Source organism: Periplaneta americana, chromosome 7, assembly GCF_040183065.1.
Source record: "Periplaneta americana isolate PAMFEO1 chromosome 7, P.americana_PAMFEO1_priV1, whole genome shotgun sequence".
Classification (NCBI taxonomy): domain Eukaryota; kingdom Metazoa; phylum Arthropoda; class Insecta; order Blattodea; family Blattidae; genus Periplaneta; species Periplaneta americana.
This window is the reverse complement of record NC_091123.1, coordinates 26,736,192-26,751,881: the sequence shown is the minus strand read 5'-3', so window position 1 is coordinate 26,751,881 and position 15,690 is coordinate 26,736,192. Positions and strand designations below refer to the sequence as shown.

The window sequence follows — 15,690 nt, the reverse complement described above, 5'->3', positions numbered from 1 at the left end:
ATCCCTAGTCATCGCTTCTTGAAGGTCACAAAGGGTACAGGTTGGATGTTGATAAATACCGAAACGGTGGAGATGCTGCGCCAAGGAGTCATGTCCAGTTGTATTTTAAAATAGTATGTAAAGAAAAGGAGAGGGAAAAGAGAAAAAAAACGGAATCAAATAATATGAACTGAAGAGACAATTGATACTGTATACAAATGTTCAATGAAAAATTAAAAGAATAAGAATTTTATGTTACCTGGATGGTTTAATTAAAGGCCCAGGTCTTCAGGTCATACTTCTCCTTCTAACATGATTAAAAGTCGTGGTAAGTGAAACTCATGACTGGAAACTATACATCATTTTCAATTTCCACATTTAATGCAGCTTTACTGAAGTAATACAGAGATATAGGTTAATCTTATTAACCATCTTTTTTTTTTCAATGCTCATAGTATCCAAAGTTTTCGTGACTGACTTCAAAATGTCGTATCTAAAATTAAATCATTTCGATAATACACTAAATTCATTGCTTTACATTCACTTTCCAATCTAAATGTGGATGAAAGAAGAGACTATATTTCAGCACTGATTATAAAATTCTATCTTAACCTGAAGCAACATTTTATACCAGGTGTCACATTAATCCAAATGCCACCACTTGACTTTAACACGAATAAAAATGTAATGGTATAATATTATAGGAGGAGTAGTAGAAAAAGAAGAAGAATAATATGAAGAGGAAGAAGAAGAAGAAGAAGAAGAAGAAGAAGAAGAAGGAAAAGAATATTTCCATGGTTATGTTATGGTTATGACGACTAACAGAACTGTTTCACACAACAAGAGTAATTTTAATGGCGAAATATTTTAAAACTTTTCTAAAGAAGAATAAATGATAATGATGACTATAAGTAAGTAAATTGATTTAAATTTCATAATTGTATTATAGCCGTGTATCTGTTATTTCTGGCATCCAATCATGCTGCAGCTCAGTTACATTCAAACGAGTGCGTCTTGTCATTGACTGCTGATGACGTTATGCACTTCCACTTCTGCCACATTTAGTAAACGGCTGTTAATTAATATACTGTCCTGCTCAGCGGCAAGTGGTTATAGAACGTGCAACAACGCGGCCAGCTCAAGACATAAACAAAGAGGAGGAGCGATACCAGAAATAACAGCGATGCAGCTATAATACAATTATGAAATCTAAATTAACTTTTTGTCAGATTCAAGGGAAAAAGATTATGACATATGAAGGTCTAAAATTCGCTAAAAATATGATAAATTTCTTCGAGAATAAGACAATTTTTTTGCGATTAAAGTAAAATATAAACCACGGATATAATTATAGACATTGTATATTAACAATCCTGTCGCATCTGAACTTTCTTGCTGTTACCAATAAACAATATTTTCAACCATGTACAAGCATAAAATGCTGTTTTCAACTATTTAAATTTTATTTAACTAGCTGTAGTGACGAGCATCAACATTATTTGAAGAAGAGAGAAAAGGAAGTGTCGTGACTATTATTCATTTCTTGTCTGTTTTGCTTATGATAACATTCCTTATCTACAATTTTGTTTAGTTGTATTCGTGGTTCTATACCGAAAAACAGTACAATGATGCCAAGTTTTCTTATTCTATGACTCAGATGCTAGATTTAGCCATGATTCATCTCGGTATTGGTTGCAGTATAATTCAGACTTACCTTCTTATAATCCAACTCGCCATTTTCACTGCCATCTTTCGTGGAACTTGCGGGTGTAGTAGCTCGACTATCACCTCCGCCAGGTGAAGAGACAGAGGTGAGACGTGAGGAATGGCTGGATATATCACCACCACTCTGCAGCAAACAATGATCACTGTTACGGAAATGACCACGTCACTGAACATCATATACCGTAATAATGAGATTTTAGATGAATAAAACGTTCACATTTTATTTAAAACTTTACAACTAATATGTGTAGATATGGTTATTCACGTTATAAAGGATTCTCAAAATATTAATTTTATAAGGAATTATATGAGGAGCATAGTATCAAAGTCAGACAACTCCATTTTTTGAGAGTTCAAGATAATGATTGTTTCTCAGAATTGTGGGTGCTGAATGCGATTCTGGAACTGTTTAGTTTCAAAAACGGACAGAACAGAGCGAAAATTGCACTTAATTGTGCGCTTTAAAATTAAAATGTAGACAACTCCACTGTGGCTTGGTTTCAAATTGGGGCAATTTCTTCAGTGGCCAATGAGAAGCCCACATTCGTACCACCTTTTCCCATCATGCATCGCGAACCAACATGATTGATTGTTTATATAATCGGTTTGTGGATGAATATGTACTTTTTACGTAAATTTGCTTTTAAACAGAGTTAGAAGAAACTTATATTCAAAAGTAGACAATTTCACTTTAAATATGACTTCGCTTGGTTTTAGAAACAGACAACTCCACTTTATATATGGCTTCACTTGGTTTCAAAAACATGCAACTCAATGACTTAGTTTCAGAGATGGACAACTCCACTTTTTAAGCTTAAATTTCGACCTGAATATTAATTTTAATCACATTTTGGGACTGAAAAAATATTTCTATGACCCATGAGAATATTAAAAAAAAAAATGTACGTAATGGTTTCCAAGGATCTAGTTTTTCGCCTCTCCTGTAAAAAAAAAAAAAAAAAAACAAAAGTGGAGTTGTCCAACTTTGATACCTAGCTCCTCATATGTAACTAATTGGCGATGTATGCAATGGAAGGGGAAAAAAACTGGCTACCCGATCCCGTTATGTCCTGGCCTTATTGCCTCATGAGTGATGCCTTGTTGGTGTCACTTATGGGATGCAGTCCTGTCTTGGATAGTTGACTAAACAACAGTTGGATTGTCTCAAGGCAGCCATTGAAGAAAAAAGATGGGAATTGGCCATCAGACCACATATGTACTTCTTTCATGACCGTCAAAAGTTGCTAAATTTCGACTGGGATGTGTTACCCCACGCGCCCTATTCTCCTAATATTGCCCCTTCAGACTTTTATCTATTCACATCCCTGCAGAATTTCCTTAATGACAAACGCTTCACTTCCTTTGAGGACTGCAGACTCAACATGGAACAGTTCATCAACCAGAAAACCGTCAGATTTTGGAAGAATGGAATTTATAAACTTCCAGAGAAATGGCAATATGTCAATGATAATGGTTCAAAATAAAGTCTCATTACAAAACCTTACTGCTTTTTTGCTTTGAATGAGCTTGTGTTTAATGTTTTATCGTATCATATTGTACTCCAGATTGTACGGCAACTTCTCTGTCGTAGCTGTGCTGGGGGTATGCAGTGTTCTCAGGCGTTGTTAGTGATTGAAACGAAGCGAACAAATTTATAAGACAACCTCAATATTTTGCAGATACGGTTGGACTCTTGGTCGTGTAATACTAATAAATTGCCCTGGATTAAGTTACCTCAGAACAGAGAATAAACATACAACACAAAATACATACAAATGATATAGAAATGTAACACAGAAGTTACTTCAGCCTCGAATTCAACGACAATTATATTCCTGTTGCGTATTAAAAACATATAGTCTAACATCTACTGTTAGACTGAACTAGTATGACAATATGGGACGTTTCCACATGAACGACTGCAATTATTACTACAAGCGCACTGTCTTAGGTTAGATTTGGTTAGCTTAGAATATAGCATTCATTTAGCCTACTGCTTAGCGACCTTATCCTTATGCTTCAGGTTACACACAATAATATGAAATCAGACATTCTCATACTTGTATGTATGATTTGAGGCTTTCTCGGCGTTGGTTCGCTAATATGTTTTCGCGGGATATCAGCCGAGTTAAGATTTTGGAATGCTCCAAGCTTTCGACTGCTATCTCTGCAGCCATCTTCAGGGAAGTGATGTCCGAACAGAAAGTCGAAAGGTTATATAGATGTTAGGCTGTCTCAGGTGAAACAGGATTGGTTGGCGGATCGGCCAATCCGGGGCCGGGAATTGTCATCGCTCGTAAGCTCCGCCCCTCCCGGGATTCCTGCGTGAAGTTTGGCGGGCGGCGAGCCCTGTTCCGCCGGTTGCAATCGGTTGCCGTCCTCGGTCCGTGATCTTCATGACCTTGATTGTAAGAGGGCCTGAGTTGGTCTAAGGCCGGTGTCCATGCCTGACTGAGCTGGAGTCCACTGTCTCTGTTAAAGTTGTTTTTCTCCAGCTTGATCTCTATGGCCTCCTTGATTGTACGATCCCAGTAGTGGCTTGATTTGTTAATGACCTTTCGACTTTCTGTTCGGACATCACTTCCCTGAAGATGGCTGCAGAGATAGCAGTCGAAAGCTTGGAGCATTCCAAAATCTTAACTCGGCTGATATCCCGCGAAAACATATTAGCGATTCTCATACTTGCTTTTCACTGCCTTTCATTACTTATTTTGCGCATCTGAAGTACATTTCATGTACGTAGAAATCTTTCACATGATCCTGTCTATCAGAAACGGATAACTTTCGTCCCTGATATGCTATGGAGACATTACTATGCAAAGGTAGTTAGATACAACAGTAGGGAAAACAAATGAGTTCGGAGAAAATCTGACAACCTCTGCTTCATCCATCTCAAATCTTGCAGCAAACTATCTCTCGAGAATTTAACATTAGAGTTGTGTATTTTAAACTGTCCATTCACTTAATATGGCCATCATGTGTTAGCGACAAATACCTCTGAAAATACACACGCACGAACACAAGTAACATAACTCTGCCGTTTTACGATCGTTAAGATTCAACGTATCTCCAGGTTATAAGTATCGCCAATACGTGTATTTTTCGTGCAAAAGTCTGTAATACTTTCTTCCGGGAGACTGTCGTCAGTTCATTCCGCTTGTCGAAATGTTTGCAATGAAGACTTTTGTTCTCCAGTGTTTAATGTCGCGAGCTATCATTGAAGCATAAAGTAGATTTGAATACACATACAAAACAGAAAACTTATTTGTCAAAGGTTTAATTTTAGTACATCCTATAGTATAACCGCCATCATAAGTTAGGGTTGCCACCTGTCCTGGATTTGTCGGGATTATTCCGGAAATGCCTGGGTTTTCCCGTGTCCCGCTCTACTTGCCCAGTGATGCTATCTTGTCTCGTTTAACGTATTCTGTAATCAGCGCAAATAGAACCGTCTAGTGGTGAAACGTATTTATGACTACAGAAAACTACGTACCCTCCTCTGCGTTCTATCCCCGTCACAGCCGGCGAATTCTCCTCTGTATTTTAACAGGAATTGTTGGTCGACTAATAACTGATCATTAGCATACATCTTAAATATTAAATAGCAAGATAAATAATCCATTACAATAAACTCGCGTAGTAACCATTTCATAATTGGAAAACAAAAACAATGAACTATTAGAAATTAAGAGACTCCCTTTGTTATATTACTATTTTAGTTTACACGGAAAAACGCTATCCCATTATGCAGCGACACGACGATGTCATTAATATAAGGTTTCAACAGTAATATACAGTGACTCTTCACATGAAGTTGATGCCGCCAAATTACATTTGTTAGTGTATTCTGTGGTTTGATTAACAGGGAACACAATGGAGAAGCGATATCTTCTCTAGCCGCTTTTATCTTTCGGACCCATGTTTTTGTAATCTTGATTCAACTGTTGCACTACCAAGAATATGGAGATGTGCGTAAAGGATCTGTCCAGTTCCTGTGTATGTGCTTTACAGTGATGCTAGAGAATTCATCGTAAATACCGTTCGTTTCAACCGGTCGGTGATCAAGTGTTACTGAATCTAGGTCTAAATAACGCGCGCTATTAACTATCAAAATAATGATCGTCGTTTGGACTAACTGGATTTACGACTACCTCACATATGCATTACCAACACGCTTGTACGGGTGAATCGCGAGTGCAATATTTTATACTCGTTACAAAGGTTCATTACACATATAGGGTGTGAGATTCAACAATTGATTTACGAATCACGCACAACACGACTATGGGTGGACACAATACTTTTCGTCGTTGAAATTCTGTAACTCGCAACGCTTGTATTTTATATAATAACTAGCCGTACCCGTGCGCTCCGCTGCACCCGTTAGAAATAAATATAAAGTAATTACATGATTAAAATAGGACGTTTGATCCAGGGAAAATTCGTGTTTGATAGAAGGATAAATCGTTTAATATGTTACTTAATTTAAATTGCATCCAAATAATTAAAATGCGATCATTTTGGTCCAGAGACACTCATTTGGTGCAATGACAATTCCTGTAACATGTTTCTTAATTTTTATTACATGCAACCATAGTTTAATGAAGATTGACATCATTTAGATTTAATATGTATATTTTATTTTACTTGTTATAGGTTTCCATTGAATTATGGTAATAACTTAATTTTAACCCTTAGCTATTTTGTACGTATTCAGTAAATGGCGCTTGGCCCACTATGGTTCTGAACCCTTCAAATAACTTAAATTATATTATATAATATTACATATTATATTATATTATATTATATCAGAAGTTACTGTAATAACATTATAGCATTATGTCCATCTAGAGAAACTACACTTTCCAATGGTGAAATAATAATTAATTATACAAATCGGTTAATTTAGCTTCCGATATTACCTCATACAAACACAGAAACATTCTCTATAGGCTATCTTTCATAGCTTTCGATTGTTGCTGTCCAAGGCCCCTTATAGACGAAGTCATTTGTTTTTTAATTCATTACACAGCCTTAGATGGCAGTTATTTTAATTTTAAAACTCATTTATCTCATTAAATATCAGTTCTATCAAAATTTTTCAAGGAATAAAACTTATCGCAAATTATTTGTAAAGAAACTTTTGTTATGTAACATTTTCCACAAAAAACAATAATACGCGCGATATTTCGATTTATTTAATTCAGGCCCCCTTATAACCCCCCTTTTAAATAATGTATTTTGAATGCCACATAGCCTAAAATCTAAGTTACAACGAACATAATTTATATTCCAATTTTCATCGAGATCCGTTCATCCATTATCGCGTGAAAAGGTAACAAACATACAGACTGACAGACATACAAACAAAAATTTCAAAAAAAGCGATTTTCGGTTTCAGGGTGGTTAATTATATATGTTAGGACCAATTATTTTTTGGAAAATCGAAAATTACCAGAAAAATTTCGGCTACAGATTTATTATTAGTATAGATGAATTATTTTATAACTTCAGTAAACTTATCAATACAGAAAACAATTTTCTGTTTTTAAGTTTCACATCACAAGGTTATATTTTTGTATTTTAGTTTTAGTAATGACTGAAAATGGTTAAAATAATAAGCATAAACGGGTGGACTGGTTGATGTATTGATTCATACGTTGCGTTGAGTAAAGGTCATTTCTAATACCCGGAACTCTCGAGGTAGTCTATAGCTCTTAGCTTCAACCACCTGAGAGGGTTCGATCTCTGGTTCTTCCTTTTGTACTTTTTTAACTTCGAACTCCGATTCCACATCATTCTATAAGATCCTAATGAATACTACTTTAAAGCGAAAATACGTACTCGATCGTAACAACATATGAACCAGAATGTTCGACAGCAGTGGCTATACATGAGCCCGAATCCTGCCGTCGGTAATATAATTATTCATGGTTCGAATCTCTCACACTCATGACGCAGAAGTGAAAGCTAGCGACAGAAGAGGTCCTAGCAAACTCCACATGGCCCAACCCCATGTGGGTTATAGTCGATCTCATTGTTCTTGGTCTACCGAGGTTGTGTTCTCATAGTAGTGTTACTAGGAGCGATAATTCAAAGTAACTTGGAATAAATTAATAATAATTTGTGTTAAAACTCTGCCTTGTCTCTTCTTCAAAGATACATTCTTATTACGTTCGTTGCTTATTATTACGAATGAAATAAAACAAATGAATTTGAATGGTTGGAGATAACTTAGGCATTAAGATAACTTGCTGCGCCTCCAAAAACCGGATGTTTTTAAAAAGATTTTGCAGGAGAAAGAAAAAGCATTGTCACTTTGAATATCAAGAAAATTAAAAGTGACAATACTTTTTTTCTTTCTCCTGCAAAATAATAATAAAAAACAGCAAAGACGATAAGCAAGCGACTCGATAAAACACAACCCAAAAATGAACGCAACTATAAGAAACGCTGGAAAGCCGATATTAACATAACAGATTGACTACACATGTTCAACATAAAATCATCACTCGAAGACTAAAATTCATAACGTCCACGTGACGATGTCAGTGGACGCTATACCCACTTCGATTCCGCCTGCGAAACCATTACATACCTCCCACATGTCTCGATTGCTATTTGGGCTGCCTGAACAAAAATTAGGTACAGCTTACAGCAGTAAAATTTTGGAAATATTCAATATTTTTTCCTCCATTATTGTATCCTGTACAATAATGAAAATTAGTATGTGTAAAACACTGTCGTTCTACTATATGAAAAAAAAAAAAAAAATTTTACGATTAAAAAAATTATTTACTTTTTTTATTTCAAAATTTATTTCACTGTGCAGTGACGAAGGGTTTCCCATATAACTCAAAACTATCCAACATTCTATGATGAAATTTTTTGTGTGTATTTATGCATGTCATATCTACAGTATGACGCAAGATCACTTCTCTACCTTTGATACATTGTATGATAAAAAATAAATTCATTTTAAAAAATGGTCAAATACCAGTATTTTCTTCTAATACAAAACAAAAAAAAAAATTATTAAGGAATGTAGTTTAAAGAGCATGATATTGTAAACATGAGTTTCAGCAATAAAGTAAAAGAGACAGAACATGAAAAGTTAACAAGTTTATGAGTTATGAGGGAACCGCTTCATCACTGCACAGTGAACTGCCACCATTTTGAATTTTGAAAAATGAATATGAATCATTTTTTTTAATCGTAAAAATATTTTTTTTTTAATATAGCAGAAGGACAGTGTTTTACACATACCAATTTTCATTATTGTACAAGATATAGTAATGGAGAAAAAATTTTTTGAATATTTCCAACAATTTTACTGCTGTAAACTGTACCTAACCCCAGTCAGACACCTTCATATATTTCATTAGTATGCAGACCAAGGCCCGAAGAGATACGGCAACTCTAGAATCAGTGACAAAATGCATGCACAATAGATACGTACGTACGTCAAATTCCGCATAATTATTAATAACTTCTTTCATGGTGAAAAAAGGTGAGAAACTGAAGTGATTAAATTACTTTTTGGCAGCACAAAATAAATACAGTACAAATCTTACTGAGTATCCTTCAGAGCCACTGCGTGTACTAGCAAGGGACGACAATGATCCTGAGCGAGAGGCAAGGGACAACGGAGAATTGCGAGAGCTTGTCAATGCCCTGTTGAAACTACTGCTCCTCGGAGGCGCTGTCCTACTGTTGCTGCTGGTGCCTGTGTGGACGTTGTTTGCTACTGTCTGTAGAAACGAGTTGTAGTACGAGCTGCGAGGCGACGAAGACAGACCGCCGATACTCGAGGAAGAAGGCGTATGGTGAATATTTGAGGCAGAAGTAGTGTGATGGATACTTGACGGAGAGTGATGTATCGTCAAACCGCCATAACCGGATGAAGTGCCACCATACGTAGACACAGACGACGGACTTGAATAACCACTTGGACTACCATAGCCACTGTGACCTCCCAGGTAAGAGGCGCCACTTCCGTAACTCCCAACACTTGAATGAAGGCCTAGGAGCCCTCCGTAACTGCTACTGCTTGAGACTGATGACGGCGAAGTGCTGTACAGGCTGAGACTTCGCGGTCGTGCACTACCGTACAAGTGACTGGAACCAGCTGACGAACGGATTGCGGTTGGATTTGACCGTCGAGGAACAAATCCGGAACTGCCAGCGCTCTGATGGTGGTGAGATGCCATTCAACGACTTCCACGCACACTCCCTTGACTTTTACTGCTGCCTCGAGACTGGCTCAGCTGTGCAACATCTCCCTGTGACAAGCCGGCCGAGTCTTTGGCAGTTGGGACACAAATAGACTCCGCCTACCGCGGCCCCTCTTCTGCGCTCCCCGAAGCAGCGCTGAGATGACATAACGCGACTATAATCAAAAGCCCATAGCCTACACCACACGTCTAATGGACTGTTTTAAAACAGATGTTAACTCGGAAAAAAAAGTTTCAACGGAACCAGAATGTCTCATACGCAAGCACGCTGCCTCATCTTGACAAGTTCATGTTCGAACAGAGAACAGTCGACTTGCATTAGGGCGCAACTGTGTTTGGACAGTATTGAAAACGAGTGAGCTTACAAAACTATGGCATTCTCTATGTTAACCTATAATCCCAAAGCCTGGGCTTTGACAAGGCAAACAAATGGAGTTATTGAAAAGTGCTTCTTCAGTCCTATAGGTGGTATTATTTCTGCATATTACCTGGTAATATTCTAAAATGATTCATGCATATAATCTATAATCACTAAAACCTTAATGTTCCATGTCCTCGTTTTACGTAGATTGGTGTGAAGAGTGCTGCCTCTCTCCGCGTTATATTCTATTAGTGAATGCAACGTCATTCTACAAGACGTAATGCAGCATCAACCTGCATTCGGTTTGATTACTCATTATTAGAGACGAGAATTTCATGCACTATAAAACCTAAAAAAATGCATGCATTCATGCACCAACAAACTATGGAACTTGCACGATCAAGCGAAAAATACACTAAAATATGCACTTTAAATTTTGTTCCAAATTTCTTATTTCACTTCTTTTTTGCACAGTTAACAACTAACAACATTTCTAAATTGGTTTCTGTGAGGTTTCTGCGCTTGTCAGTCAATATGTTTCTATAGGCAGAGAATGACCTCTCTACATCGCAAGAAGTTATGGGTGCAAACTTGAATGAACCCATTTCTGTTATTTAGTTCTTTTCTTTCTTTTCCTTCTTCACCCCTGATTCCTGAAGCTAAAATAAGGGGCATAGAAATCGAGATACTGAGGTGTCCACTCAAAACCATTAAAATATGCATAATGCATGTTTTTATTCCGAAAAAGGCCAAAACATGCAAATATGCACAGAAAAAGTACACATATTTCGAAATGGGTAAGTACTAAGTTTGAGCTATGTCCTATGTTCCTTTAAAAACATGCATTTGCATGGAATTCTCGTCTCTACTCATTATCATTACTGAAACGCCCGGTAATGTTTTCGCATAAATATGTGGCAGTGAAAAACATCAGGTAAAGAATTCCAAGGAAACCTCAGTGCTTTTATCCCAGAACAAGAAAATTTTAAATGATTGGTCGATGTTTCCCTCGAACTCCCATGACAAGAATAAATTAAACACACATTAACTTGTCTAATGGTAGGCCTATTGAGAGATTCATTATCCATTTTACACAATCACTTGTGTAACACTACGTAATATTTTATGTTTACTTCATTTCATTACTCTTCATTGTACTTTCATCTCATATTTCTCCGAAATCAAATTGTACTTCCTTAACTTGCCGTTAACCCCAGACAGAAAATTGATTTTAAAATTTATATTTTGACGGACATTTCAATAAGACGAACATTATTTTGATTAAAATTAACGAGAAGAGACTCCTCAAAATTGCAGTCGAATGGATTCCATAAAGAAAAGGGACACCGAATGACAAGAAGGGAATTTAGAAGCAATGGGGGTGGATGGATCAGACAGAACACAGAATGCCTTTTGATAAGTAGAGAGAAAAAATATGACTAATTGTTCATATCTATCAAAATATGCTCATGGAGGAGTGCATGAGAGCGTCGCGGTTAAGACGTAACGTTGCAAAGCCGGAAGATTGTAGGTTCGATCCCGATAGGAACATGGATTTTCTCCACTGATCTAATCCTTCCGACCATACAGCCTTAGTGTTACTCCGGTTTATTCAGCCACCAACAGAAATAAGTACCAGGGCACGTACGGCTGACATCCCTATTGTCATTAATGCCGATTGTCTGTAAAGGAGGGAGTCTTAACGTTTCGCCACCCTCGGGACCGATTTGTTCTGTAATGGGGCTGACTTCACCTTTTAAGATGCTGTTGAACTGACTTACAATAATAAAATTTAATTTTTCGAAACAGGTGAACATATCAAATATTAATCTACGTAAAGATTAATAACAATCAAAGATTAATGACCTCTCATATGAGGTAGCCTATATCAACCTTCTATCAAATTGAGTATACCGGATCTTTCCCGGGGGTAAAAAGACGGTCGGAGCGTGGTGCCGATCACACAACCACAGTCTAGTGCCAAGTTCATGAAAGTATGGAGCTCTACCTCCATGCCCTCTCAAGGGGCACCATTGACGTATTCCTCTCCCAATTTCACTTTTTTTTGACATTTCTTCTCCCATCCTGACTTTGACTCGTGGTTTCATATAAAGATTACTGAACAGTCTCCTGTCTTTTAAATCCACACGTATTTTCTTCAGGATCTTCCAGTTTATTTCAATCCACTCTGTCAAAAGTCTTTTCTAAATCCACAAATACTACATACACTTCTTTATTATTCTCTAGGAATCTTTCGCCAATTGTTCGTAGCAGTCCAATTGCACCTCTCGTACCTTTTCCCTTCCTGAAGTCAAACTGCTCTTCTTCAAACTGTTCTTGAAATTTTCATATCACTTTCCCAACCTAGAATCTAATTACGTATTTTTTTTGTTACGTATTTAAGCTTATACACTGCACGTCTAGATCCATTTCAAATATTACAGGAATGGCCCACGTGTGTAATTTTTTGCACGTTGTAATGCTACAAGGGCAATAAATGTTTTAAGGGTTTTGAAAGTTTACATATAAATTATACATATACATTATTTTGTGACCATCCTGCGTACAGGTTTTGTTACCATTACCTTACAGATTAATACTAATTTAAGATTTCTTACTATTGTAGGCTGCTTACAAAGATAAAGTAAGTTATAAAATGACGAGGAATTTTCATATACATGTAAAAACTATGAAAAGTTCACAATTCTGTAAGTTTTATTTTTACATATTTTTTAAAATTATTGCCTAATATTTGTTTCCCGAGGTCATTCTCTATTGAGAGCTGATTATTCATTATTTAATAAATATTTGTCTGATCAATTTTGGTAACACCAATTTAGCAAATCGTCTGTTACACGTATAATGTGTTTTAGACTTTTTCGTAACATAACGCTAGATTTGACGTGTCAATAATACTGATCTAAAATGTACGTGCAATATCCCAACATTTTATAGACAAACGTGCACGTGTTGTAACACAGTGGCCAATCAAAATCTTTGGACTGAAATATTTGCATAGGCAAATACATTACCACCATTTTCTTACAGTATGTACTGCATACGTAAAGAAGTGAATAAAAACAATTGAAAAATGAAGCGGCTCTATATAATTGTTATAAGATTATACTTTTAAAGATAAATGTTTTATTTAATTCCTACATTACCGGATTAACGTATGTTAACATAATAGGTGACATCTTATTGGAGTCTTTTCCATTTCAAAGTTTAGTGTGTACGATGTCCTAAATAGTACTCAGTTTTTTCTATTTAATACAAGTTTCTTGGAAACAGTTCCTGGGAAAAACATCCACGCTTTCAACGTATCAGTATCACAATGTTGGCAATTACAATTGTAATTCCCAGATGAGTTTATTGAACCACGCTTACAGCTTGTGGACAATGTCAAGCACGTCTCATTTTGAGCCAAGAATAAATTGTAGCATTCAACATAGGGCACTGTCTTAATTGGCATCCAATTGCTGTTGCCAAACTGCCAGAGGAGACAGGTGATGTGCACACACAAACACTGCCGGCTTCCGCAAGCCACCAATCAGATACACGCACATTTATCATAAAGTTTAATACACCCTCTATGCGTAAATAATTAAAAATATATATTTTCAAAAAATAAGAAGTATAAAAAAATTCCACAATTCAGTAGTGACTCTCACACTTATTTTATTATGAAGTTTAATTACATCCTCTATGTGTAACAAATTAAATAAAAGAAAGTATACTATAAATATGTCCCGCACCGTGGCGTCGTGGTCTAAGGCATCCTGCCTAGGACTCGCGTTACGGAATGCGCGCTGGTTCGAGTCCTCATGGGGGAAGAAATTTTCTCATGATGCCCACCCAGCATCGTGATGCACTTGGGGAGCTACGATAGGTAGCGAAATCCGTTTGCGAATACCAGCTATAACGGCTGGGGGGATCATCGTGCTAACCACACGATACCTCCATTTTGATTGGATGATCGTCCACCTCTGCTTCGGCATGTGGGCGTGAGGCCAACAGCCAGCTGGTCGGTCTAGGCCCTTCACGGGCTGTAGCGCCACGGATTATTATTATACTATAAATATTGTAAGGACAATAAGTGTCTCGAAGACCCATACTGTATCATTATAATATATTTTACGAGTTTTGTAGCAATTCAGTTCTTTGTCATATTGAGAATAGTACTGTTTATAATCCATGTTCATACATAAATGAAATTATTTAATATACTCTCAAGTAAGACGGGTTTTAGTCTTCTGGACAGCACAGGAAAGACGTTCTTTAAAACCGAAAAAGTGCGACAATTGATTTAATTTAATAGATGTATGTACGTCTAATTAACTCTGCAAATTTAAATGAAATAGCTAAACAGATACTGTAATAATTTCTAATAGTTTTTCTACTTTAGAAAACAAGTGTATTACAAATCTGAATCTGAACAAATCCCTCCCTATTCATGCTAAACTTATGATCTAGCTGCAAATTAGTTCACCCACGCGAAACAATAGTTATTTACGATGTAAGCGTTAGAAGTGACTTTTGTGAGTATAGATATTTGCAAAACGATACCGCAGGCATACACAATTTTTTAGAAAGTCTTCGTCCGTGCTGGTACAGAGACAATTTCCCCGACTTTTCCACTACTGTATTCCGTCTCAATGTAGTGAGACTTCATCATCACTTTAAAAGCAGGAGTCGGTATAGCTCAGTGATAGAGTATTCGACTGCAGATAGAGAAGTCCCCGTTTCCAACCCAGGTGCCGCCTAATCTTTTATAATTATACCTACTTCCTAAGTTTTTCATATACAGTAGTTATCAATGCAATAGTTGTTGAAACAATTTATTTAGTACACGTTTCTCAGCCAAAAAAAGTCATTTTTAAAAGTAGACTTGCCACCAAGGCCGCCGAGAAGGGGGGGCAAAGAGGGCGAGTGCATATGAGCCCGTGAGCAATAAGGGCCTGTCAGATTAAGTGAGTCTGATTACTTTTTAATATTATGAATAATTATTCGTAGATACATACCGGTAATATAAAATTTTGTAAGAACATTTGTTATATAAATTTGACATATTAACCAACAATAGTAGAATTAATACAAATTACCACTTCATATGTAAATATTTGACTTTTATATAAGAGAATATCAGTTTCCCGCATTAACGTTCACACGACAATTGAGGGCCCCGACATTTGCCTGAACTATCTTCCCATCACTTGTACCGAACACGTTCAATTATTTCCTGGCTTGTCCTTTTTAACTACATACCAACCGCTGGCCCACCACAATATGCTAGTGGACTATCTCAAACCAAAATCGTAGGATACGTTTTCTTTTCAGTACATTATATGTTTCTTCTCAAAACTTTCGTCTTTTCGTTGTTGTTTGTCTAGT

At 36.6% G+C, this 15,690-nt stretch overlaps 1 protein-coding gene across 7 annotated transcripts in view; it reads right to left on the bottom strand.

Moving 5' to 3' along the window:
- LOC138703000 (protein phosphatase 1 regulatory subunit 12A-like) overlaps positions 1–15,690 on the bottom strand; it is a 227,099-nt gene that overhangs the window by 39,267 nt on the left and 172,142 nt on the right. For all 7 annotated transcript variants that reach the window (XM_069830483.1, XM_069830481.1, XM_069830487.1 and 4 more), the window contains one exon: positions 1,694–1,828. In XM_069830483.1, the coding sequence (XP_069686584.1) occupies positions 1,694–1,828 (135 nt within the window). The remainder of the gene's footprint in view (positions 1–1,693; positions 1,829–15,690) is intronic.